At 40.0% G+C, this 25,419-nt stretch overlaps 10 protein-coding genes across 10 annotated transcripts; 8 read left to right on the forward strand and 2 right to left on the reverse strand.

Annotated features, from left to right (window-relative positions):
* The first annotated feature begins 59 nt into the window (after positions 1 to 59).
* BDF20DRAFT_28365 (uncharacterized protein) lies at positions 60 to 2,050 on the forward strand. Its single transcript, XM_053075083.1, has one exon. It carries the CDS (start codon positions 366 to 368, stop codon positions 1,692 to 1,694), a length of 1,329 nt encoding a protein of 442 aa, XP_052940436.1. The 5' UTR covers positions 60 to 365; the 3' UTR covers positions 1,695 to 2,050.
* Positions 2,051 to 2,717: 667 nt separating this feature from the next.
* On the forward strand, positions 2,718 to 4,040 carry BDF20DRAFT_908997 (uncharacterized protein; the record flags this gene model as incomplete). Its single annotated transcript, XM_053083536.1, has 6 exons — positions 2,718 to 2,763; positions 2,864 to 2,903; positions 2,995 to 3,078; positions 3,175 to 3,523; positions 3,637 to 3,832; positions 3,931 to 4,040. The coding sequence occupies 6 exons, from the start codon at positions 2,718 to 2,720 to the stop codon at positions 4,038 to 4,040; spliced, it is 825 nt and encodes a 274-aa protein (XP_052940437.1).
* A 603-nt stretch (positions 4,041 to 4,643) lies between these two features.
* BDF20DRAFT_908998 (uncharacterized protein) lies at positions 4,644 to 5,120 on the reverse strand (the record flags this gene model as incomplete). Its single annotated transcript, XM_053083537.1, has 1 exon — positions 4,644 to 5,120. One exon carries the CDS (start codon positions 5,118 to 5,120, stop codon positions 4,644 to 4,646), a length of 477 nt encoding a protein of 158 aa, XP_052940438.1.
* Positions 5,121 to 5,665: 545 nt separating this feature from the next.
* BDF20DRAFT_843170 (uncharacterized protein) lies at positions 5,666 to 8,057 on the forward strand. Its single transcript, XM_053079548.1, has 5 exons — positions 5,666 to 5,881; positions 5,957 to 6,071; positions 6,152 to 7,133; positions 7,218 to 7,526; positions 7,604 to 8,057. Exons 1-5 carry the CDS (start codon positions 5,726 to 5,728, stop codon positions 8,043 to 8,045), a joined length of 2,004 nt encoding a protein of 667 aa, XP_052940439.1. The 5' UTR covers positions 5,666 to 5,725; the 3' UTR covers positions 8,046 to 8,057.
* Positions 8,058 to 8,521: 464 nt separating this feature from the next.
* On the forward strand, positions 8,522 to 8,752 carry BDF20DRAFT_811881 (uncharacterized protein; the record flags this gene model as incomplete). The annotated part of the gene is made up of 1 exon (XM_053076731.1): positions 8,522 to 8,752. The coding sequence occupies one exon, from the start codon at positions 8,522 to 8,524 to the stop codon at positions 8,750 to 8,752; it is 231 nt and encodes a 76-aa protein (XP_052940440.1).
* Positions 8,753 to 8,802: 50 nt separating this feature from the next.
* On the reverse strand, positions 8,803 to 10,613 carry BDF20DRAFT_28965 (peroxisome membrane protein). Its single transcript, XM_053075106.1, has 7 exons — positions 10,399 to 10,613; positions 10,286 to 10,317; positions 9,957 to 10,209; positions 9,585 to 9,862; positions 9,164 to 9,494; positions 9,026 to 9,087; positions 8,803 to 8,914 (listed from the first exon to the last, which is right to left on the reverse strand). The coding sequence occupies exons 2-7, from the start codon at positions 10,299 to 10,301 to the stop codon at positions 8,853 to 8,855; spliced, it is 1,002 nt and encodes a 333-aa protein (XP_052940441.1). The 5' UTR covers positions 10,302 to 10,317; positions 10,399 to 10,613; the 3' UTR covers positions 8,803 to 8,852.
* A 1,101-nt stretch (positions 10,614 to 11,714) lies between these two features.
* BDF20DRAFT_843178 (superoxide dismutase) lies at positions 11,715 to 12,840 on the forward strand. The gene is made up of 3 exons (XM_053079549.1): positions 11,715 to 12,304; positions 12,374 to 12,483; positions 12,556 to 12,840. The coding sequence occupies exons 1-3, from the start codon at positions 11,841 to 11,843 to the stop codon at positions 12,573 to 12,575; spliced, it is 594 nt and encodes a 197-aa protein (XP_052940442.1). The 5' UTR covers positions 11,715 to 11,840; the 3' UTR covers positions 12,576 to 12,840.
* A 2,314-nt stretch (positions 12,841 to 15,154) lies between these two features.
* BDF20DRAFT_909002 (uncharacterized protein) lies at positions 15,155 to 19,290 on the forward strand (the record flags this gene model as incomplete). The annotated part of the gene is made up of 3 exons (XM_053083538.1): positions 15,155 to 15,730; positions 15,845 to 16,075; positions 16,171 to 19,290. 3 exons carry the CDS (start codon positions 15,155 to 15,157, stop codon positions 19,288 to 19,290), a joined length of 3,927 nt encoding a protein of 1,308 aa, XP_052940443.1.
* Positions 19,291 to 19,832: 542 nt separating this feature from the next.
* On the forward strand, positions 19,833 to 22,143 carry BDF20DRAFT_843182 (glycoside hydrolase superfamily). The gene is given in 7 exon segments (XM_053079550.1): positions 19,833 to 20,385; positions 20,473 to 20,506; positions 20,592 to 20,809; positions 20,890 to 21,082; positions 21,157 to 21,524; positions 21,542 to 21,544; positions 21,621 to 22,143. 7 exon segments carry the CDS (start codon positions 19,887 to 19,889, stop codon positions 21,725 to 21,727), a joined length of 1,422 nt encoding a protein of 473 aa, XP_052940444.1. The 5' UTR covers positions 19,833 to 19,886; the 3' UTR covers positions 21,728 to 22,143.
* A 481-nt stretch (positions 22,144 to 22,624) lies between these two features.
* On the forward strand, positions 22,625 to 25,395 carry BDF20DRAFT_843185 (uncharacterized protein). The gene is made up of 4 exons (XM_053079551.1): positions 22,625 to 23,140; positions 23,254 to 23,720; positions 23,817 to 24,141; positions 24,235 to 25,395. Exons 1-4 carry the CDS (start codon positions 22,705 to 22,707, stop codon positions 25,326 to 25,328), a joined length of 2,322 nt encoding a protein of 773 aa, XP_052940445.1. The 5' UTR covers positions 22,625 to 22,704; the 3' UTR covers positions 25,329 to 25,395.
* The last annotated feature ends 24 nt before the right edge of the window (positions 25,396 to 25,419 follow it).

The following is a 25,419-nucleotide window of genomic DNA, read 5'->3' on the forward strand; positions in this document are numbered from 1 at the left end:
TGATACCCATTACCATTATGCGAGCAAGAATAATACCCTAAGGAGCAGCCTCAGCGAAGACTACAGTACATTGACGGAGAGTCCGTCCTCCTCTACAAAAGCAATGAAAGCGTTTCATCTTGATGATAGTATCCACGTCGTTGAACCGCATGAAGAGGAGGATGCCAAATCATTATCTGAACATAGAATCTCTGTCATACTGGCTAATTATAGAAATAGTAATGAATCCATCACTGTAAGACCGGATAAGAACAGTTTCACTTCTCAAAGTATTTTTCCAGTTAGCTTATATATCAAAATTTTCCCTTTTACCCTTTATTTCCTGCACCACCTAGGATGTGAAAGTTTCGAATAACAAGGCAGAGATGCAAAGAACATCAGATATACTCACCACAGATAGTACACTACAGGAACAAGAACTAATGGATGTGAGTGTATCCACTCAAAAAGATACTTTACCATTATCATCATCACCATCATCATCATCATCATCATCAACAGCAACAACAGCGGCAGCACTAGCAGTAGAACATGAAGCGTTCCAGTCTCAGCAAATGCTTGATCCTGCCTCTCTCAACATAGAGCAACGGCATGACGACGTGAGAACGACGCATGAGGAGAGTGACTCAGTAAGGTTACAGACCGAATTAACGACGAATGAATCACAAGACAATGTGAATCCAATACCCGTGGATGACATCAAGAGCGACCATGGTCCAAAGGCGAGCGGTACAGCTAGGGTAGATAGTATGGCCAAGGCTGCTGTTGTCATGATGCCACAAGAAAGCAGAACGATACAGCAAAGTGCTCAGAGCGCTCAGAAACAACATTTACCACCGATGACACTCGTGCCAGTGCCGAGGTCCTCTTCTCTCATGTCGACTTCTACTACAGCGTTCCCAGCAACGGCATTGCCAAGAACGCCATTATACCCAAAAAAAGTCGACGAGAACAGCAGTAAACGTCAGAAAGACGCAGCTCAGCAACCCTGTACCGAAGCGTTGGTGCGCAATACTGTATCAGAGGTCGAAGCCACAGCAATCACCGCTTCCCCTTCTCATCCCATGTCATTGGTTTCACAGTATGCGTCGCCTACCGAACGAGCTGCCATGCTTGATGATCAGAACATCTTGGACACCCACACCCACTCCGACAATAAGCAAAAAACTTCTTTGATCGCTTCGGCACAGCACTTGCTATTGAATGATAAAACGTTTATAGACGAGTTTACGGAAAAGCTATCGTTTATAAAAAAAAACATAGCCATCATGAACGTCCATCCTAGCAAGAACAATAAGATGGAGAGTAGTGCTGACGATCAAGGGAGAGCAGTCTCTTCTCATCATTTCAATGAGAGTCTTGCAACGGTCTCATCCTACTCCATCTCAAACCAGGATGCTCTTGAGGGTGATAATGATCGTTATCAACAACAGTCGCATCATGACGAGAACGGTCCTCTTTCTGCTTTTCACGAAGAGGAGGAGGAGGAGGAAGAAGAAGAGGATCACACGAATATTGACGAAGAATTGATCGAACTGAGCAAAAAGGTGGTTCACAATGTTCGTACGTTGGGCGAAGGCCTCAAAACGAACGGATTCCGTATTTTTAACAACTTATCCACGAGACTGAAAACGCTTCAAAAAGAATACATAAACAATCACCCTGAGTTGAACGAAAACAATATCGCGATATAAATACAAAACCCTTTTTTTTTAAAAATACATGTTTCTTGGTTGATTCTTTTTCGCTTTCTCTGCTTCGCCTCGCCATTTTTGTTTTTGTTTCATTTTTGCAGACCCTACTATGTGTGGGCATTGAGCAACAGCAACAACAACAACAGCAAAGCAGCAGCCGTTGCACTTGTATTACAGTGACTTGTAGCTCTCTGCTATAAAAGTTGAATGCATAAAAGTACGGCCAGAAGCTGCATAACAACTGAATGTTTATGTCTGCAGTATTCTAAGATGGAATAGATCGTTTGTTTGCTCTCGATCTTTTTGAGTTATTCTTCATATTTTGTTGAAAATGATTCATCTACAGATCAGAAACAGGGTTGACCTACTTGTTATGAATGAATGGGAAGGAAGCCCATTTTAAAAAAGTGACAAGAACCTATATGTTGAGTTTGCCTGTACCAGAGTCCTACGCAATTTAAGGACAAGACATCATTTGACAGAGAACATCCAACTTGGACTCTATGTCACTGTCATGCATGCACCTCTTTTAAAACAATTATGAGTGGAGCGGGGAATCATCGTTTTATGAATGAGCTCAATTGCACGTGTATAAATGAAAAAGTAGAATGGTTGTGTTCCCACCATTCAAAAGCAAATCCTTAGAGTGATTCTTGTGAAGACGTCTTTTTCTCGTTTAAAAATATATAAGAGATAAAGTGGTTCCAGAGAGATGTTTCTGGGTCACAAGGGCTCTCGTGATGATTTCACAGCTTTTGTTCTTGTACCTTTTGAATTGAGCGTATGGATCAATAGACTGTCCAAGAGCGTTCCACCAAAAAGTACGGTGGATGAGAGAGAGAGAGATTCTGATTCGAATGAGTTTTCCAATTATGGTCAATCACCGAAAGGATGAGCCCTTATCGTTGTCTTTTTTTTTTTATAGGCACAATGACCTCCTGAGTACTTTTCTATAAATTGGGTCTTAAAATGCATCGATTGTTTCAATTTCTTCCCTTCTTGCTCTTCTCGTCAGTTTACAAGATGGATTTGAGAGACAAGGTGGTGATGGTTCATGGCGGAACTTCAGGTAGATGAATCAACCAACAAAAAGCCGAAAGGTGCTCTCAGAATCAAGTTTTCTGACACAATGCTCGTTCTACTGTCTTGCTACTACTACATCTCATTAGGTATTGGTAAGGAGCTCGTTTTAACTCTGGTATCGAAAAAGTGAGTGTTTGGTCATGCTTCATTATCCTACATAGAATGAAACTTGGTTATACTGACTTGCGTTTTTATGTATTCATCATGCAATGAACAGAGCCAACGTTGTTTTCACTGGCACCAACAAACAGAAAGGAAAAGAAGTCATTGAACTACTGAACAACCTATACAAAGGGAAAAGGTAAAGAACAATAGGCATAGAACGTAAGCCGCACCCCCCCCTTCCCCCGGCTCGATGGGCTCACTTTTCTTTTATTTGCAAACCCATGGTGAATAGATCACATCATGCCCATTTCTACAACATGGATATAACTGATTGGCGTGCACAAGAGAATATCTATGATTTTATCGAAAACGTTTATACGGGCAAAAAGATCGATATAGTGATCATTGTGGCTGGTATACTGGACTCATCTAACCTTATGGATGATTTAGAAGAGAGAGGAGGAGGAGGGTATCACTATCATACTCTGGAAGTCAACTTAACAGCGGCTGTGAAGGCCAACCGACTCGCCATTCAATACTTTTTAAAAGAAAAACGGCCAGGCTGCATTATCAATACTTCGTCCGTCTTTGGATTGGCTCCAGGCCCTACACAACCATTGTATGCGGCGTCGAAGCATGCGGTAAGGGGGGGGGGAGGGCGGGAGGTTTATTTTGGGTGAGGGGACGGGTTATAGCGTGTTCCTGTCAATGCACTCTCTAAACAACACTCTTCTTTGAATTATCGGGCGGGTAGATTATTGGACTTACAAAGAGCTATGGTAGTTTATTGCGGTCTACGAATATCAGAGTCAATGTGATAGCACCTCATTTTGTAGAGACAGCACTGGTACCCAAAGAGAGTATCAAAGCCGTGCAAACTTTTGGCATGGTCAGTTTGAAAAGTTGCATAGAGGCATTTCTATACGTCATTGCAGATGAATCACTCAATGGTAAGAGAATTAGTCTACCTTCCAGTGAGCAAGTATAATGATACTAATAGGGGAAAAAAAAAATTGTACAGGTGATGTTATCACTGTATCCCATTTAGGGCGATCAGTGGAGCCAAGGTTCTATGATCCTGTTGTCGAGCAACTTGACTATATGTGTCAAAAACGGAAGGAAGATGTACTGAATCTTATCCTCAAGCATTTTCAATAAGCATACCATCTAGTTTTTCATTATCCATATGTAATTCCATAATTCATTCATTTCGTCAAATTGACGTTATCATTTTTTAAGTTAGAAATAATAATAGAATAGTTTTATCTTGATGATCTTGTTTGATCTCATGAGAAACAGGATTGACTACAGTACATTGACCTTTTTTTAATAAAGGGTGGGTTTGATTCAAATCTACTTTGTTATACTCATCATTTATAATACCTTGCGTTGCTGTGCTATTTTGTATGACAATTTATTTCCATACTACTGACAGGACAATCATTACTTGTCTTGAAAGCGTCGCAAAGGGTTCTGCATGATGAGTCACTTACCTTACTTGATTGTTGTTGGCGTATTTCGATATTAGCTAGACTGGGTGTTGGTGGTTTTATTTTATTTTTTGAATCTTACGCGTAAATAGGATGCAGATACATGTCGGTCAAGGCTCGTAAAGGCGGTGGAGGGGTACATACATTTTGACGGATACGTGTATTCTACTTTTTTTTTTTCATATCCATTCTCATCTTATAGTTGACTGTTACTACGTTGATACGGATTTCAGATACGGATCATTTTGAAAAGGAATGTTTCTCTGTCAAATCAATGCAGTTTTGTGGCAGTTTGTCTAGCAAGAGAGCGTTGCCTACGTTTCTCTTTTTTTGCTTTTTCGCTGACCGGATCATGATTTTGGTGCTTCCACTCATAGATCACTTTAATTCTTCCATCCAACATGAAAAAAGCAGTAATAGCGGCTTTGCAGTTGACCTTCTTACTACGTCTGTTTCCTTTCTTTGGCTGACGCTCATCTCTGACGGGTGGAAAGCCAGATAGACAGCATTTAATATGGGCAATAGTACAATGGTTTGTTCTGTTGTACTCATCAGCACCAGGTATGCCCTTTTTCTTATTTCGATGCATCTTCTTATAGGTCCAAGAAGCATGAGAACAGGCTGTCTCATTGAACCACTTGACAAATTCGTTCACATTGTTCACGAAAAAGGTGACCGTGTCCGTTGGATATTGAGCAAGCGTGGCATGGGTAGGCGTTTCGTTGAAATGAAACTCGTTCATTGACATCTGAAACGTTTTTTTCTTTTTGTAAAAAGCAGTAAAAGTAGAAATTGAACTCACACTCGATTCAGGCACACCCACCTTCCCCCTTTTTCTCTTTGACGCTGATTATGTCATCTTTTTCCCCAACTGAGAAACGCATCCTTAGTCAACTTGTTGGATTGGCTTTTTTTTTTCGTTTTACGCATATCGGAAAAGCGGTTTACAAGTAGAACACTACAATAGAAGAGCAGGATAGGCAACTTTTTGACGTAGAGAACAATAGACGGGCTACTTCAAGTTTAATTCATCCACTGAGTGAAAGATCACTGGACTGTCACCATAGAAAATTAGACTGCGAGTGCGTTTGTTTATGTGTGTCTGTCATGAGTGTCAGGCATACGTATAGCTTTTTGTGATATTGAATATGGCTGATCTTTTTGGGCCCTTAAGCCAGTAATGGGGAAGATAAGGTTTAGATTCCCGACAAAAAAAAGTGTTTCACACATAAACATAGAAAGGGTACTTTTTGATTACATATTTTTTTTTTTTTATTCTATTTCCTTTTTCAACTTTTTGTCCCCTTGTCTTTCGTTTTAGAACGTTTCTTGAACAAAAGTATTTGTTACAGAATGACAAAAGAAAAAGCTGACGTGCCGTATGATTGCGCTTTATGGTTGTTCAATGTCATGTTAGATGTCTTTTTTCGAGAGATCAGACCAAGAGGATCGCATAAGATACCCAAAGATGGACCTTTGATATTCGTTGCAGCACCTCATGCCAATCAAGTAAAGTAGACGTATATTCTATAGAACGCGCAAACTTAACAGATGATTGACTTTTTTTAATTTTTATATGGATAGTTCGTGGACCCACTCATTGTCATGAGGGAATGTGGCAGAAGAGTCTCCTTTCTCATTGCAGCCAAGTCATTAAAGCAAAAAACGGTAGGCTTTTTTTCAAAGCTCATTCATCCTAGTAAGTATCCTTGACTGTTGTGTTCAGAATGCAGCAACAACTTGTGACCGAGAATGTTTACCTCTCCTTGATTTGACTAGTTCCTGTGATGAGACCTCAGGACCTTGCTGAAGCGGGTCACGGTCGAATACATCTTTTGAACCCGAAAACCGACCCATTGCGTATTCATGGCGAAGATACCCAATTTACAACGCAACTTCAGCCATCCGATTCCCTCATTCTTCCCCGAAATTCAGGTCGACTTCAAGTGGCCCACATCCTATCTGATACCGAACTATTACTGAAAAAACCTCTCGGGTGTACCAAAGAAGAGGATAAAATCGCGCTTAAACATTTGACACGCCCTTCCGGTTCAGCTTACAAATGCTTACCCCACATTGATCAAGACGGTGTTTACGAGCGTGTGTATGAAGAGCTCAACAATGGCAAATGTATCACCATCTTTCCGGAAGGAGGCAGTCATGATCGACTGGAGATGCTACCTTTCAAAGCCGGAGTGACCATCATGGCCTTAGGCGCCATGGCCAAATATCCCGGTTTGGACGTCAAGATTGTGCCGTGTGGTCTCAACTATTTTCACCCTCATCGCTTTCGTTCACGCGCCGTCATTGAATTTGGCAAACCCATCACGATCTCTGCCGATCTTGTCGAGCAGTTCAAGGAGGGTGGACAAGCGAAAAGAGAAGCGTGCGCCAAGTTGTTGGACACCATTTTTTATGCTTTGAAAGCAGTAACGGTCAACGTACCCAACGATCAAACATTGATGGTCATTCAGGCGATGCGTCGACTGTATAAGCCTGCTGCAGCCAAGCAAGGAAGACTCCACATCGCTCAAGTGGTGGATTTGAATCGTCGCTTTGTGATTGGATACAATTTGTATAAGGATGATCCGCGTGTCGTGGATTTACAACAAAAAGTACTAGCGTATAATCAGCTGCTAAAGTATCACGGGCTGAGAGACCATCAGGTGCCCGAAATCAATTTAAGAGGAATGAGGACATTTTGTTTATTATGGTACCGCATAGGTTTATTGCTCGTTTGGGGTTTATTGGCCTTTCCTGGGTAAGCAAAAATAAGTCAGTTTTTTTTTCCCCGTAGGAAAGAGATGAGCGTTTCTTAACTTGATGCTTGCTCTCATCCTGATAGTGCCATATTGAATTTACCGATCGTTATTACTGCCAAAGTAATCAGTACAAGAAAAGCCAAGGAAGCATTAGCATCTTCATCGGTGAAAATTAGAGGAAGAGACGTGTTAGCAACATGGAAATTTATTGTGGGATTAGTATTGATACCAACACTTTATGCCTTATATACCCTGGTTGTCTTTTGGTATTGCGTGCGATCAGAGTTTGGCTGGTCCCAAACAATTCTCTATCCATTATTGACATGGACATTATTACCTTATATCAGTTATGCCTCGATGAGATTTGCAGAAAATGGTGTAGACGTGTTCAAGTAAGCTTTCCCCTTTTCTATAGCCAAAGGTAAATGAGAATAGGCGGGGTCTAATGATTCAATTCTTTTTCTCTCAGATCACTTCGTCCACTCTATCTTGCTTTAGTGGATCCTGATAGCTCAGCTAATTTACGTCGCATAAGAGAAAAGTTATCTCAAGATATTACAGCAGTGATCGATGAAATCGGACCCAAAGTATTTAGCGATTTTGACTCTCGTGAAGTATTTAGAAGCGACAGCACGAGTCAAGAGGCTGTGTCGGAATTAGCAGAGGGACGAAGGACATTTTCTCAAATTGCGGGTGAATTTTTGACAGGCACAGCCAATGTACTCTTGAGTGACAGAAATATCTTTAACTGGACCAAACAAGAAGAAGAGACCGATTCAGATGAGATGCTGTATTTTTATGATAGTAAAACAGCAGGTACAACCAATAACACTTCAGCCTCTGCTAGCGATGTTGAGACGCCAGCACCCTCCACTTCAGAGCATCATGGAGAGCTTAAAAAGACGCTTTAAAAATAACCGATGTAGAATTTATATTGTAAATTTTTTTTTTTTTTTTTTTTTTTTTTTTTATTCATCCTATGGAAACCAGCATTTTAGAAAATACCAGATACCATAATTCGAATTTCATTATTTTTTCATGCGAACTTTTTATTGGGGGAGAAACTGTTCCAGAAATGTCAAGTTTCGCAGGCATTGATGTAAGTTGATAGATTTATTATTTTTTTTTTTGTTTTCTCACATAAATTCAAATGTGTGATTGTCGTAGAATAGTCACTACTCTCAACTTTCCCCATACCAATTTTGATTGTCTCTTTTACCCACACCTAAACTCCCTTATAATAACATCATTCTTCTGGTTTTTTCTCTTTTTCCTATTTTTTCATCTTATTCGCAACTGAACCCCACATTTTGGAAACATCTCACTATCTAATACTAATCTGATTAACGATACTATCGACTTATATATCCTTTATCATTAAAATAACATGGCTACACCAGTTCGTACACCAGGCAAATTTGTAAACTACGTCCTTTTCCCTGTAACAACAGTCTTTTTACTCGGAGCAATTGTTCGACATCCAGCCAAGTCAACAAGAGCACACATCCAGACTATCAAAGCGGATGGTTCAGATAAAGATCAAGTTCTGAATGAATGGAAGCGAGTGAACGATGGTTTAGGAGTGAACGACGTGCGTAGGAGCTGTGGAGGAGTCTAGTCCTTGGTTCTTTCCTACATTGTCTTTTTATCATTCTTTTTTTTTAAAAAAAACACATCCGGCATACTGTATTTTACTATTCTTCTTGATTATTTATTTCTCATGATCCTGCAGTATAAAAGTAGGTATCTTCCCAGAACGGCCTGTAGTCGTTGATAGCAGCTATTCGTCAATGAGTTTTTTCATTATTAGCATTTTGTTAATAAAATCAAATCTCCCTTGTTGGACTAAAAAAAAAGCAAATGCCCTTTGAGTGTGTAAAAAAAAATTTACCTGTAATAACGGATATAAGCGGCCTATGTTCTGTTGCATTACAAAATCTATCCAATAAGAATCTATTCAAAACACAATTTAGCATAAAATTTCTCACAACCGGAATTCTTTTTCGTGTCACTTTGTAATTTTCTTTACTTGGTCAGTTTCGTATAAGCAGGTCCTCTCAATAGGTAGTATAAGAATAAATAATCGCGCCTTTTGGATTCGTCCCTTTCAAGCGGCGTCGTTGCATGTCGTGTCATTTTAGAAAGAATATCTATGCACAAGGACACTAGCCAAGGTTTCCAGCTAAGAGCCTCTTCTTCTTTCTCCACCCCATCCTCTTGTTCAACGTCAGCGTTGGACGTGGGTCCTTCTTGGTGGCCATGATTATTATCATTGCGCCGTGGTGCTTCATGGCGAGAAATATCGCTGTGTTTCTCTCGAGGCCGATGTCGTCTTTGTTGTTCGTACATTGTCATGGCAACTGGGTCATCGGGAGTTTAGAAAATAATAAAAAAAGGTGTATCGTCAATCAACAATGCCCTCTCTTTTTCGTAGGAGCGGTTGTGCTTACCATAAATCAGTGGGCGAAGAATCCACAAAAGCTCACTCATGATGGAACCTACATTGGAGCCATGGCTATTGTTCGTTAGCGCGTCACGCTGTTCTTTGGATGTCGGATCTGAAAAGTGAGATAAGGCAGTTCCATTCCGTGGATCAAAAGTCAATAACTCGTATTTCTCGTCCATGTCCATTTCTAAAGAATTCGTATCCACGTTTCGGATATAATGCATTGGGTAGAGTAACATTCTTTTCTTGGTACATAAAAGTAAAACAATCCGTAGGACAGCTCTAATCGTGTTTTTATCGTGAAAGAAATAACTCTTTTTTTTTTAGTTTGGGAAAAATAACCCCATGCACAACGAACGGGTTTATCCAATTTTACTTTATGCCCTCCATGATCGTGATCCATTGCCATCGTTTGTATGTCTTTGAGCGCATTTTGCGTAATAATATCATCTCCATAAGGACCTCTGTATAAGAAATCACACTGAGTGTTGTGGATATCACTTTGCCCATCTTGTGCTGTCGATGGAAATGGCTGTTGAAGGTATCGTTTGTGTGTCGATGATAGGTCATCGACTTGTTGATAAGGCAATGGGTATGAAAGCATGATACAAGATTGAGCACAGTTAAAACTGAAGGATGTGTCCTAGAATGAGTCCAGCGTTTACTTTTCTACGAGAGCCTAAGCTTTTAAGAAAGCTTACTTACCGGACTGCGAACACATATCTGCATCTTCAAATCTTCCTACCAACAGAAAGAAATAAAAAAGAACCTTGGGTAAACGGGCTCAGTTTTACTGTAAAAAAATGGTCATTGTTTACCTGGTAGTAACAAGGACAAAGCTCTCAATGTATCCTCAATAGCATCGATTTTTGCTAAATAAGATCGCCAGAGAAACCGATCTTTTATAGCCACCATGAATTTATTTTCTTTTTCATAATGATGTTTTCTACTATGTAAATGATGTACAACTGAGCTTGGTAACATTTTCTTATTGTCCTGGCTTGAAATACTATTGGAAGGAAATAAAGAGAAAAAAAAAAGTGTTGCAAAGGGAAAGAGGGGGGGGGGAGGGTGCGCTTCATGACCATGTTTTTTTTTTGTTTGAAAACGAATTTGCCCTTATACACAATATCGAATACATGGATGAAGCCCTCTACCATGAAAGATGACAAATCTGTGTTACGTCCCGTGATTTCATTTGGAAATTTGCTTGAGAAATTATACAGCATTTTACCATGGCTCCATAGGCAAATGAGTTATTTTGATCGACCATGTCAGTCATGACTGAACGGGCTGCTTTATTGTTCGTTGGCTCATTCAAGGGGAAGGGGAAGAGAGACAGACAGTATAATAGAGTTCTTCTCGGGCCTACATTGTTCATTCCATGTGAGAGGCCTATTTTGATAAAGAAGCATATGCTTCTTATCAAAATTTATTTTCAGCCAAAACAAAGACATTTTCCGGAGAAAGCGGAGAACTTTACATTCCCGCGTTGACAAGCCCGTCATAGAGTACATGTTTGAATGTTACAAAAGCTATAAATGAATGACGTGGAGCCTTTATAGTAACAACTGAACATGAGGCTCAGAAAGTAGAAAATAACAACAAGCTGTGGCACTCCAATCTATGTATAGCACTGCCGCAACTGTGTACTTGTCTCTCAAAACAAAATAACATTATCCAATTAATCTTATCTGTTTATCATGATCAAAACAACCCCAAATAGTATACACGATTCCGCAACCAAAAGTGCCGATTCTATTTCATCGTCCTTTAGTAAGATCTTATCAGGGATTGGAAAAAAAGAAGAAAAAGATCTGATAAGACTAAAAGGAAATGAAATTAGTCAGAAACGGGATCTTTTTTTTTTTTTTTTTTTTTTTTTTTTAAATCCAATTGATCAACTTTCTGTTTGGCTCATCTTATCTTTTAAGGTGACACAGCAGGCATATTTTAGCACTGTCCGATATTAGACTTTTGCTCAATGCAACAATGAACGGTGATTACTTTTTTTTTTTTTTTTTTTTTTTTTTTGATAAAGAAACTTTTTCATTCTATCAGTGTCAAGATTAAAAAGGATCCACATACGTCAAACCGGAGAAAAAAAAAAAAAAAAAAAAAAAAAAAAAGACCAAAAAAAGGTGAATAAAGAGATGAGCCCTGTTCTATATAAAAGCTTGGATGAAATTGCGTTTACGCTTCATTTCTTTTTTCTTTCCCTGTCATTCAAAACACTTGTTTAATAAACTCTAAATAAAAAATGAAGTTCTCTCTTGCTACTGCTATTTCTAGTTCTGTGCTTCTTCTTGCAAGCCTCCTTTCTACTGCTACTGCTGAACCTTCTGGCGTTGATAAGGATGATATGCCTGAATTTCCTGTTAAAGCCATTGCCATGTTCCGCAACAATGCCACCGTTGCTGGTACCGTCTTGTTCTCTCAAGAATCGATCAACTCTCCCACAGAAATCTTTGCCAACATTACAGGTCTTGATGCCAACACTGAGCATGGCCTCCATATTCATGAATTAGGTGATCTTATAGAAGGTTGTGCCTCTTTGGGTGCCCATTATAACCCTTTCAATACCACTCACGGTGCTCCGGATGCTGCAGATGACAAGCATCATGCCGGCGATTTTGGTAACGTGGTAGCCGATGCCAACGGTATGGCGATACTGAACTTGAAAATGAAGACTGTTCAGTTGGTGGGTCCTCATTCAGTTATTGGGTAGGTCATTCTAACGCGCGAATTTATGTGAATGTATCAATGTTGTATATCTAACCCATGTGTGCATAGACGTGGCATTGTTTTACATTCTGGAAAAGATGATCTTGGTTTGGGCGATTCTCCTTTGTCACTTACTACAGGCAACTCAGGTGACAGATTGGCATGTGGAGTGATTGGACGTAAGTTATTCAGATATACTTTATTCAATTGTCAATAGTAACTGATCGATTCCTCATCCTTTGAATGATTAGGTGCTGCCTCCGATGCTTAAGAGCACCCCATTAGCACCCCCGTTAGCACTTTGTCTCTCGATTTTCTTGGGTCTCCCGCCCACCCCCCCCCTTTCTCTTACTCACTCACTCACTCGCTTTTTAAATACTTGACATAATTATCCTAGATATATTTATCGCACGGGACAATTGTACCTTTCCATTCATGAAGCAAGCATTTCATTACATACAAACTTATGTACACTCTTTCATTACTTTATTTACATTGATAATAAATCCTTATCCATCCCTCATGATTCTTTCACCTGTCACATCATTGTTGATAAGTAATTATCCATAGGCTGTGCAAAAAATCGATTGATTACAAATCCAGGGTCATACCTTGTAGACTTTACTTTTTCCAAGTCTATCAAATGTAGATAATATACCGAGCCTAGTCAGCAGTAGAAGCCTTTACGATTTTAAAAATCAACCCTTGATCCAGTTATTCTTCTCAATGTTGATTTATTGAAACACAATCTGAGAGAAATTTTTTTTATTTTGACAGAAACGACTAATGGCACCCAAACTAATTTGTTGATAGAAAGGGGCGAAAGCTGTGTCTTCATGTCCTCTTCGTTATGAACAACCACCAAACCAGCATTATCGTCACAACAATAGCAACAGCATTGAGCTAGCACGACTGCTCTTCCTGCTTTTGCTTACCACCGCTCTTAACAAACAGCCGCCCTGCTGTGTCTACCACAATTACATTATGGAGACAACAAGTAGCTGCGTACATTTTTTTTTTTCTTTTTTTTTTTGGTTTTTTTTGGTTACTGACGGACTCGAGCCCCTTCATCCTATTGTACATTTTAGATAGGCTCATCCCTCATGATGTTACTCATCTACTTGGGGTTTATGCTGAGGACTGGTTAGAGTTGATCTGATGCTTATTACTTTCTCCCTGTGTAAACAAGAATGAACCTGTCAACAAAAAATAGCACAGCTTCTTCATCATTATTGCTAGGAGATCCTCAACTGCTTCAACCGCCGCAAAGATGACATAACGACGGGCAAGCCATTGGCTGCACGACAACAACCGATGACTAGATGAACAACGGCAATGGACGACAGCAGTTTCTACATGACATTCATGGATGCTTAGCCGCTGCGAAAAAAAAGACATGTACAGTCTGTTATTTCTCTTGTACCCGTGGACAAGACTTGATAACATCTGCCATGTTTGATATGCTTTTTGTTTTCGTATGAAGCCAGGAAAAAAAAAAAAAGAAGAGACTTTTTTCAAACATGTATTGGGATTCGATGATAAGGCTCCTGCGTTCATTGATGATTGATTCGCTTTTTGAACTCTTTTAAGATAGCTTCTCCTTTGTAGATTAAACATCTCAAATTTATCAAGTAAAGTTGCAAAAGTGAAAAGATGAACCCGACTTTCCTTTTTTGATAGACAGATAAGGGTCATGTCGGTCAACACACCAAGATAACAAGGAGCGAGCAAGTAAAAAGAAGTGACTGAGTAATTCAGTTCTGCCTAGTGGATGTAGTTTCTCAGACTTTTCCAGACAAAACGCTAAGTAATGAAAGACATGAGCATCGGATGTGGTTTGCTAACGTATGGACCGTCTAAGCGATCCATACTGGAAAAGCCCTCCCCCCACTGCGATTGGCGCTGTTTTAAAGGCAGCCGTTGTGGGGTCTTTGAAACTTTTAACCGACACACTAATGACAAAAAATCGTCTCGTGCCTTTTTGTAGAGAACATTCCAAAAGATCATTTCCCCCAGCCAATGACAAATTTCTCTGTTTTCTTCTTTTTCGAAACGCCAATAAACAAAAGTGATAAACGATGATGCTCTTCTGTGCTAAGCAGCTTGCTTATTTATGAAAAATAAATGATAGAATGTTTCTCTTCGTGATGTCAACAGATCTGCAGCTGTTGGTGTGTTGTATAACAGAACAAGATGAACAGTAGGAATCGTGCCCTGTTCTTTCTTTTTAACGTTTGACAAAAGAAGGATGACAAATAAAGCAGTTCTCTCTTGTTTAAGTAATTGACATTTTTGCCTTGTATGCTTATCAACAAAAAACGGCTCCTGCTTCAAACTTTTCCATTGACGAATGAACTAAAACTCTATCCACGTTGATAGTAGGTCAACATCTCTAGTGATCATCTAAAAAGGTAGTGCGTTGCTTTTTTTTTGACTAAGCAGCCAGAGAAGACGAAAAAAGGAGCGTTTATGGCTACTGGCGAAAGACCGACGAGGCAATAGCGGATATTGAATTTTGACTTTCCTGGAATTCGCTCCACATTTTTTTTTTTCCTGCTATTTCTTGGTTCAATCACATATCATCATCATCATTTAAACAAAGCATTTTATTAGAAGCTAACCAAAAAGTAAATAAAGTTGATCTTCGCTTTCTTTTTTCTTTCTCTTCTACACTTTTGCACACACAGACGGAGGGCACAAGCACATAGGCATACATACACACACACACATATACACACACACACACACATACAGACACATTTACGCAATAAGAAACTGCTATAAAAAGGACGTCTTCCTTCTTTCCTTATTCATCCTTTTCTTCATTTCTTATCATTTCATATACTTATCATGTCTTCGACTACCACAAAAATAACTGAAGATGATAACGATCCTATAGTCATCAAACAAAACGACGATACGAATGTTGTCAAGCTAGATATGCGCGAGTCTTTAAAGGTCCCTCATTCAGATCCGTCCAATCCCTTTGCTTTTATTCCAGATCAATTATCAGCCTTACATGATCCAAAGAATATCGAGCTATTACATATCTATGGCGGAATGGATGGTCTTGAAAAGGGTTTACATACAGACAGAAACCATGGTCTATCACAATTGTATACTCCCACAAACCAGCCATCCTATCAACCCATCTCATTGAAAGATATCACATCTGATCCATCGCAATTAAAGGATCCCTCACCTTCAGATGCAGCAGCAGTAGCACCAGCACCAGCAGCAGAACCTACTCATAATCGTATCAAAAAGAGTCATACTGGCCTATCGATCAAATCAGCAACGAACGATACCCATCATTCGCACCAAGATACAGTCAGAAGCGGTATCTTTGGTATCAATACTTTGCCACCTGTCAAAGCAAAAAATATCTTTCAACTTATGTGGATGGCATTCCAAGATAAAACGCTGGTAAAGTAATGCTTTTTTTTTTTTTTTTTTTTTTTTTCTTCAATCAAAATGTAGGTTACTAACTTGACAAAAAAAAAAAAAAAAAAAAAAACCATGAATAAAATTAATCATTAGATCTTATTGGCTGTGGCTGCCGTTGTTTCCCTAGCAGTTGGTATCTATGAAGATATTGCTATTCCCGAGTATGATCATCAAGGAAACAAAATTGCTGGTGTAAAGTGGGTCGAAGGTGTAGCTATTATCATAGCCATTTTGATCGTCGTGATGGTGGGCTCCGTCAATGATTTTCAGAAAGAAAAGCAGTTTCGAAAATTAAATGCCAAAAAAGATGATCGCATTGTCAAGGTATGCCCCCCAGATGAGCTTACATTTTAATGATCTTTGCTCTTTGTTTGTTCTATTTGACAAACTTAAACTTTAAATTCTTCCATCTCTTTTAGGCTACACGTGATGGTCAGATCGTACAAATTTCAGTGTATGATATACAAGTGGGTGATGTGTTACATTTGGAACCAGGAGACATCGTAGCTGCTGATGGTGTCTATATTGAAGGCCATAATGTCCGCTGTGACGAATCAGCGGCTACCGGAGAATCAGATGCTGTACGTAAACAATCCTTCGAGTCCTGCTATAGGTTGCATCATCCTGAACAAGTGAAAGAAGAGAAAGAACATCTGAACGATACCCAATTCTTGTCGATACCCAACGAAAATACCCAACACCAACAACAACAAGATTCTTCTATCAGCTCCATTGCTTCTTCTTCTGCATCGACCACCAAAGCGATCAAGAAAAAAGAAAATGTCAGCAGCAGCGGCAAATCCCTGCCTGACCCTTTCATTCTCTCTGGCTCCAAAGTCCTTGAAGGTGTGTGTACTTATCTTGTCACTGCTGTCGGTGTCCACTCTTACTATGGACGTACCATGATGGCCCTTCGTACGGACAATGAATCCACGCCTCTTCAACAAAAGCTCAATGGCATTGCTTCTATGATTGCTAAATTGGGCTCTGCCGCTGGTCTCTTGATGCTTATTGTCTTGTTTATCCGCTATTTCGTCAGTTGGAAATATCATGGCGTTCCCACTATCCCTACTGAAATCGTTCAGCAAATCATGGGTATTCTTATCGTCGTGGTCACCATCATCGTCGTCGCTGTCCCTGAAGGTTTGCCGCTCGCTGTGACCTTGTCGCTCGCTTATGCCACGCAACGTATGTTGAAAGATAACAATCTGGTCCGTGTTCTGGCTGCCTGTGAAACCATGGGTAATGCGACGACCGTTTGTTCTGATAAGACAGGTACTTTAACTCAAAATAAAATGACGGTGGTAGCCGGCACGTTAGGTTCCTCTTTCCGTTTCCTTCAAAACCCGCCCGCCAACCGTTCAGACTTGAACGATATCCGTTCCATATCTGAAAAGGTACCTGCTCCTATTTTGCAACTCATAAGTCAAGGGATTGCCGTCAACTCCACTGCTTTTGAAACGGCGACCACGGAAGAGAAGCTGGACAGCAGCAAGAATGAAAAGAACAACAAGAAGAACAACACGACTCCTCCTGAAACCGTCACCACGACCTCTTTCGTGGGTAACAAGACCGAAACTGCCCTTTTGCAATTCAATAAAAGTTATTGTCAGTCCGACCTCTCCCCTGACTATGACACTTTGCGTCGCACGTGGCCTATCGAACAAGTCTTTCCTTTCAGTTCGGAGCGTAAGGCCATGGCGACCATCCTACGCTTACCTCATCCACACAAAAAAGGTGAATTCATCTGGCGTGCCCATATTAAAGGCGCTTCTGAAATCCTGTTGGAACACTGTGGCTCCATTCTCACTCTCAACCCTGCCAACTACAAAGCCGAGGATGGTGATGATGTCAAGACACGTCCTTTGTCTCAAGAAGACCATCGTCGTATGGAACGCATCATTCAAAGTTATGCTACCCGTAGTCTGCGCACCATTGGTATGGCTTACCGTGATTTCGAGTCTTGGCCGCCTTCAGCATCCTCTCAAGCGGGTCGTCATGCTGTCAAGGTGGGTGAAGAAGTGGAAGTACCCTATGAAGATCTTGTCGCCAACCAAGGTTTAACGCTTATTGGCGTTGTCGGTATTGAGGATCCTCTACGTCCTGGTGTCAAAGAAGCCGTCAGTGCTTGTCAACGTGCTGGTGTCTTTGTTCGTATGGTGACCGGTGATAATGTCGTTACAGCCAAGTCCATCGCTAAACAATGCGGTATCTATACTACCGGTGGTATTGTGATGGAAGGTCCTGTGTTCCGTCATTTAGCTCCCAGTGAAATGGATGCTATTTTACCTCGATTGCAAGTCTTGGCCCGTTCGAGTCCTGAAGACAAACAAATCTTGGTCGGCCGTTTACGTGAACTGGGTGATATCGTGGCTGTCACTGGCGACGGTACCAATGATGGTCCGGCCCTCAAATTGGCCGATGTCGGTTTCTCCATGGGTATTGCCGGTACCGAAGTGGCCAAAGAAGCATCGAGCATCATTCTGATGGACGATAATTTCTCAAGTATTGTGAAGGCTATCATGTGGGGTCGATGCGTCAATGATTCCGTCAAGAAGTTTTTGGAGTTCCAACTCACGGTCAATGTCACGGCCGTCATCTTGACCTTTGTGTCCGCCGTCGTCAGTTCGACGCAAAAGTCAGTCTTGACCGCTGTTCAATTGTTATGGGTCAATTTAATCATGGATACCTTTGCTGCTTTGGCTTTGGCCACGGATCCACCGACGGAAGAGCTTTTAGAACGCCCACCAGAACCTCGCTCAGCTCCCCTGATTACCTTCAAAATGTGGAAAATGATCATTGGCCAAGCGATCTTCCAAGTAGTCGTTACCATCATCTTGCTTTACAGTGATATCCTACACTATGATGCTGGCGATATTGTCTTGCAAACGATTGTCTTCAACACGTTTGTCTTTTGCCAGATCTTTAACGAAATCAATTGTCGACGCATTGATTCCAAGCTCAATATCTTCCATAACATTCTGGCCAACAAGTTCTTTATGTTTATCTTTTTCTTCTGTATCGCTCTGCAAGCTATCATTGTCAATTTTGGAGGTGCTGCTTTCCAGGTCACTCCAATTGATGGTGTGGGTTGGGCTATTTCGATTATCGTCGGTCTTTTATCCATCCCTATTGGTGTTGTCGTCCGATTGATTCCGGATGGCATCTTTTCATTCGTCTTTATGTTCAATCCTCGTGCTCGACAAAGATATTTGGGTGGTCAACATCTTCATGGTTTAGAAAGCCCTAGCGTGTATATAGCAGGCAATGAGCGCATCAACTGGAATAACCCAAGGTCAAACACAGTAGGTAGTGCAGGCGGCTTCAGTTTTGCCTCCACTCATTCTCCATTGCCATCATCCAAGAAGCCCCAGCTACATCAGGATATGGACATGGGCATCAACGAAGCGGCACCTGCTTACAATATCTCATCTACATTACCTGAATATTATGCCGAAGAAAAATTCGACGAGCAAAATGAAAACACCGTTTCTTCTACTGGCTCACTCGATCTGCAGCAACAACAAGGAAGAACCTAAATCATTTTATTAATATCATATATACCATAGAGGGGTGCCTTTCTCTACCTTAATATTATATAGCTATTCTATTCAAATAAATAACTCACTATACTATTTATGTTAATAAACACCTAAATGTTGGAAAAGAAGCTAAATAGTATCATCATGAAAGCAATGTGGCGATTGACAAGCAGTTACTCATTCCGACCCACTAAGAGTTGAGATACACACTTCCGCTCTCCTCTCTTTCGGCTGGGGGCTCACTGTTCGTTCTCCTGATTACTAGTTCTAATGACAGGTTCCTAAGGCAAAAGTAAGGCCCTCCTTTAAAAGAGTATATAGACCCTTTGAGAATATGAACCCGCCGTTTGACAAAATAAGAAATCGTGTTTTGGTGGGGATTTTTTTTTAAACAATGGTACAATAAATAGAGTAGTACTCGTTAAGCGCAGTCTAGTTTGGTCATAGTCATAACTGTAGAAACTATGCGCTTTTCAACTTTCCTGTCGTTTCTCAGCCGTGAGCTGAGAAAGTCAGTATGTCACATGACTAAATGATGAAGATCTACACTGGTCCTATATCTGTCTGTTTTTGCAGCAGCGGAAGGAAAGTTGATGAAGCCCCTTTTCCTTCTGTTTGTCTGTTATTTTGATCTTGTACATGGTCAGTATAACATAGTACAAGGCTGTATAAAGAAAGAAATGTCGAACCATTGTCATACAGTAACTGGTAGCGATAGGAACGAGTCTTTTATAACAGTAAAGGGCAATCGTTTCTTCAAAGCGAACGATATATACTATATAAAGGGAGCCAACTATTGGCAAGGCATCAACTTGGCAGCGGCAGCCATATCACAATCGCAATATTCTGATGATAGTAGTAGTAGTAGTAGTAGTAAGTATTATCATGATCGCTTAATGCAAGAGTTGGATCAGCTACAAAAAATGGGAGTGAACAATCTACGCATTATGGCAAGTTCAGAAGGACCAGATACAGAGCCTTATCGTATGAGACCTTCATTGCAGCCTTCTGCTGGAAAATACAATGAAGACGTGCTCAATGGTTTAGATTACCTTTTATTCGAAATGAAAAAAAGAGACATGACAGCCGTTAGTAAGTGGACGGCCAAATTCTATTAGAGATGGTATTGATCTTCAGTCTCAACTAACTCTATTCTAAACTGCTCGTTGACGTATGTAGTGGTATTGAATAACTTTTGGCATTGGAGTGGGGGGTAATAAGAAGATATGAACTGTGGCGCATCCACTTATTCTTGACGAGACGACTAAATTTTGCCATTATCCTTCTTCCTTTGACAGCTTCTCTCAATATATTGCATGGGCTGCATCACCGCCAGGAAGCATTAGCATTCCTTATCCAGTAACACGCGACAAATGGGACGAATTTGAACGATTTGCCAAGAGCTTTTATACGAACGAGCTCGGCAACGAATTGTTTAAGCAGCATATCCGGTTTATACAAACAAGATTCAATACATACACAGGCAAAGTATATAATGCGGATCCTGTCATCATGAGTAACGTGCAAAATATCTAAATTATAAATCACACAAGATTCAATTGATATACAATCTTCTACTCTATCATTCATATATAGGCTGGCAAATCGGTAACGAGCCTCAGCTGCCACCAAAATCTTGGTATGAAGACATTGCTTCTTTTATTAAGCAGGGTTCGCCGCATCAACTGGTCTCCAGCGGAATTGAAAGTAAATATGATGTGCAAGATTTCCTAAATGCACATGACGTGGATGCCATAGATTATTGTACCTGCCACTGTTGGGCAGAAAAGTAAGTTAGCTCTCTACTAGCTCTATTTCAAGAATAAGTTTTCATTTACATCTATCTTTCGCTTTTTCTTTTAGCTGGGGAAAGTATAATCCCACAAAAGAAAATGATCTTGCCAATGCTATTCAGTTTGCTCGAGAGTTTTTACTCAAAATTCATAATGTATATATGCCACAACTTCAACGACCCAAGCCTTTGATAGTGGAGGAATTTGGATTAGCTCGTGATGCCTGGAGATATCCTGGTGATTCAGATAAAAAGTATGATTCGCAAACACCTATAACTCATCGTGATCAATATTTCAAAGAGGGTATTTATAAAGTCATTGAAACAAAAAAGTTTTCTGACAATAATGGCTACTTTGGAGGATCGAATTTCTGGGCTTTCGCAGGGATAGGTAGGCCTACAGATCGACCTGATTCTTATGGCATGACCTGGTTAGGAGGTAGAGTCATATGTGTAATCTATTGATAGACGAATGGGGGAAAAAAGACAGTTCTAAGCCTACTTGCTTAATGATTTATCCGTATGCTGTGTAGATCCCCGCACGAACGTAAAGGCTGGTACAGCGTCTATGATAAAGACTCTACAACAATCCATGTTATTCAAAACCACTTCCAAAAGCTCTCTTCGGATGATGAGATCTAGGTTCGCAAAGAACCTTTTGATGCAAGGAACGTAATGTTGCTGTCAATGCACTTGGTCAATAATAGGACACATGAATTCAAGCTATTGTAAATTCAGATACTATTACCGCGCTTGCTCTATCTAATCTTTTAATGAAACTTATCATGCAACTGCTTGCTTTCTATCTCCATCCCACTTGTTAATCCACTGCGTAGATACTTTATGCTACTGATCAAAGCTCAAAGATGGGCCTTTCCTTATATTGAGAGTATAGCTTATATAAAAGCTTAGATTCACATATAAGTACATATATATATATCAGCGTGTATCTTGGTATTTGGGTGAGACATGATTTGTTCGCTACAATGTCTTAGTTTTTTATTTACATCATCCTATTCAGCTGTTATTCACGACGCCATTTTTCATCTTGAGGCTAGTACAGCTTTTTCAGTACGTTCCAAAGAATTCTCTGGAATGTTCAGTTTAAAAGTATTCTTATCTTCTCAATGCGTCTTTTTTTAAAGCTACTACTTATAGCGAACACGTTGAAAACACGTCTGGTAGACTTAATTTGTTTTGAATCCTAAACTAACCTATTTTGAGCGTGGCGAAGTACATCGATACTGCCAACCTTTGCTTCATTTACATTCAAAACTAACTACTATAGACAATGGAATGTCTCATATAGTACTATATCATATGATATACATGAATGCATGACAATGATATACATTCCAATAAGTCAGCTTTGATGCTACAAGGAGTATGATCTGCTGGCAATGCGTTTGGGTTCTCACGCACTAAGTTGCACATTTTTCAGAAAGCGACCGGTATTCCTGCATTGGTCCCGAAAATAAAAAAAAAAGGTAATCATGCATAGTTAAATTAATGCTACTGTTGCTGTTTTCATTGGCGACAAGTTTTCGTATTTTTTCTTTTTTGCACCTTCGAAATAAACTTGTTTTTTCTCCATTTTTTTTAAATCTGCACATGTCATAATGTCATCCATAACACCAGCATACAACACGAATTTTCCCGCCTTGTTCTCCACTGGCGGCAGCAGCAGTTTCAACCAACAAAGAAGAAAAAGTGCGCATTCGTTTAGCAATCACCTACCACCACCTGGTTACCAACGATCCTTAGCACCGCCCAAAGTACCCAGCTATTTGAAGCAAACTATGTACGGAACACTCGCTTATGAACAATATAAATACTATCAATGTAAACATGATATTAAACCACTACCGAGTGCAAGCAGTGGTAATAGCAGTCATGACAGACAGAGAACACCAACAGCAACGCCAACAAACATGTCAAAATCATTAGAACAACATTGGGAAAATCTTGACCTACGCTTACCTTCTTGCTGGAACGCAATGGATAAGTCGAAAAATATCGAAATTGGAAAGAACGGTCTTGACTTATTATACATAGGTAATAGGAGACAGTAGAGCTTTTTTTTTTTTTTTTTGTGCGTAATGCGTAATGATTACGCATGTACATGGGTGTCCTTAATTATACTCACTTTCTCAAATCGCAAAACTCAGGTCCAGGTAAACAGGAAACACATGCAGCATTAGCACGAACAAATTTTCCTATGCGCCCGCAGTGCGGCGTCTACTATTTTGAGATGACCGTGCTTTCAAAAGGTAATGACGGTTACATTGGTATTGGGTTCTGTTCCGCTACCAATAAACTGGAACGACTTCCGGGTTGGGATCCAGATTCGTGGGGATATCATGGCGATGATGGCCATTCATTCGCTGGTTCGGGTACAGGTAAAAATTATGGCCCTTGCTTCACCACAAACGATACTATCGGTTGTGGGGTCAATTTTGCTGACAACTCTGCCTTCTATACGAAGAATGGCAAGTTTTTGGGTTATGCATTCCATAATATGGATTTCGGAGGTAAAGAAATGTATCCAGCTGTAGGATTAAGAACGGCCGGTGAAAGAGTGACAGTCAACTTTGGACAGGAGACATTCAAATTCGATATAGATCAATATGTTTATGTATGTTTCATGATAGGTTTGGAAGCAGTTTCTTATTCCAAAAAGAACCAGTGGTACTCATATGCATCAACCACAAAAAAAAAAAAAAAAAAATAGGATCAAAGACTGAGGTTTATTGGTGAAATCACTATGAAAAACAGATATGATGGATTGTTTCAAAAACGCGTCATGGATCAACTCGTTCTATCCTATTTGATTCATCAAGGTTATTCAGGCACTGCTAAAGCAGTAATTCAAGACGTGAATCATATATCAGGGGAAAAGCTTCAGTTATTCGAAGATAGGGAAAATGAAATTATCGACAGCCATGATGTTTCGCTAATAGAGTATATGGAAGAGGATGACGACAATGCCAGCAATTGTATTCAGCAACAAAAAAGCTTTTCAAGATTCAGAGAGAAGGATATGGAGGAAAGACAACGTAAAGTGTTCCTTGCTTTTCTGAGGAATAAAATCAACGGATTTTGTTTATAACCTCATTGCTGAATTCCTTGTATCTACAATTAAATTGTAGGTATCCGTGCTGCTATAATTGCGGGAAAAATAGACGAAGCGATTCATTTAATGGAAGCGTATTACCCTGGGGTACTACAGCAAGAAGGTCGCGGGAAAGATTTACAGTTATGGCTGAAATGTGGCAAGTTTGTCGAAATGATGCGAGAATTTTGTGAATCACAAAGATTATCACTACTAAAATCAGATGACAGCAAGGGAGAGATGATGGAGGGACATGAAAACACTAATACATTGCAGAAGGGTTGCAACCTGCCGAAAATAAAAAGAAGTAGTAGTCTTGACAATCATAGTCCGACTCCCCAACCAGTTACAGGAAAACGTAGATTAAGCTATGCCGCCATTGCTGCATCACCACAATCCGAAATACCACCACAGCCTCAGCCTACGACATCAACAGATAGTATGGATATAGATCGTCAATCTGTCGATAACAATGGCAGTGTTAACCTTGCAGACTCCACTTCACAATTTTTATCAGATTCCTATGCTTGGACGAAAAGAAGAACAAGCATATCTAATTTACTGAATCACAACGGTACTACACATCCCCTAGACAGTGGGGCAAAATCCGCCAGTAGCAACAGTCTGGAAAAAGATAATCCCTTCATAGTGAATCATGCGATCAACAATAAAGAAGGAAATGCTGAGTTGAATGCCGCTAATAATGATAATGCAAGCCAATGGAAAAAGCTTTTGGAATATGGTCAACAATTAAGCGAAGAATATCGATATGATTCTCGAACAAAAACAAAATCATATTTAATGGAAATATTCTCTTTACTGGCTTATCCTGATCCCTATGCAAGTCCAGTAGCACATCTAATGAACGTGAGTAGGAGAGACGCATTAGCCACTGAGGTGAATGCTGCTATCCTAGCCTACCAAAACAGGCCAGAAATGCCTGCTTTAGATCGTATACTTAGACAGATTATCCTAACTAGCAAAGAATTAGCATTTAAAGGCGACGGCAAGGCAGCATTAATGAATTTGGAGGAATACTGTGCACATGACGTCGAGATTAATAAGAGCATAAATAATAACCCCACATCAATAATGAACAATACCACTAATACTGTTACAAGTTATTTCTAGCTTCCTTAATGTACGAAAAACAATAAAATAATCAAAGCCAATCATACGTTTTTTGTTCAATGATTTCTCTGTCTTGAGATCCCAGACGCAA

Source organism: Mycotypha africana (assembly GCF_025528875.1).
Source record: "Mycotypha africana strain NRRL 2978 chromosome Unknown BDF20scaffold_1, whole genome shotgun sequence".
In the NCBI taxonomy this organism is placed as follows: domain Eukaryota; kingdom Fungi; phylum Mucoromycota; class Mucoromycetes; order Mucorales; family Mycotyphaceae; genus Mycotypha; species Mycotypha africana.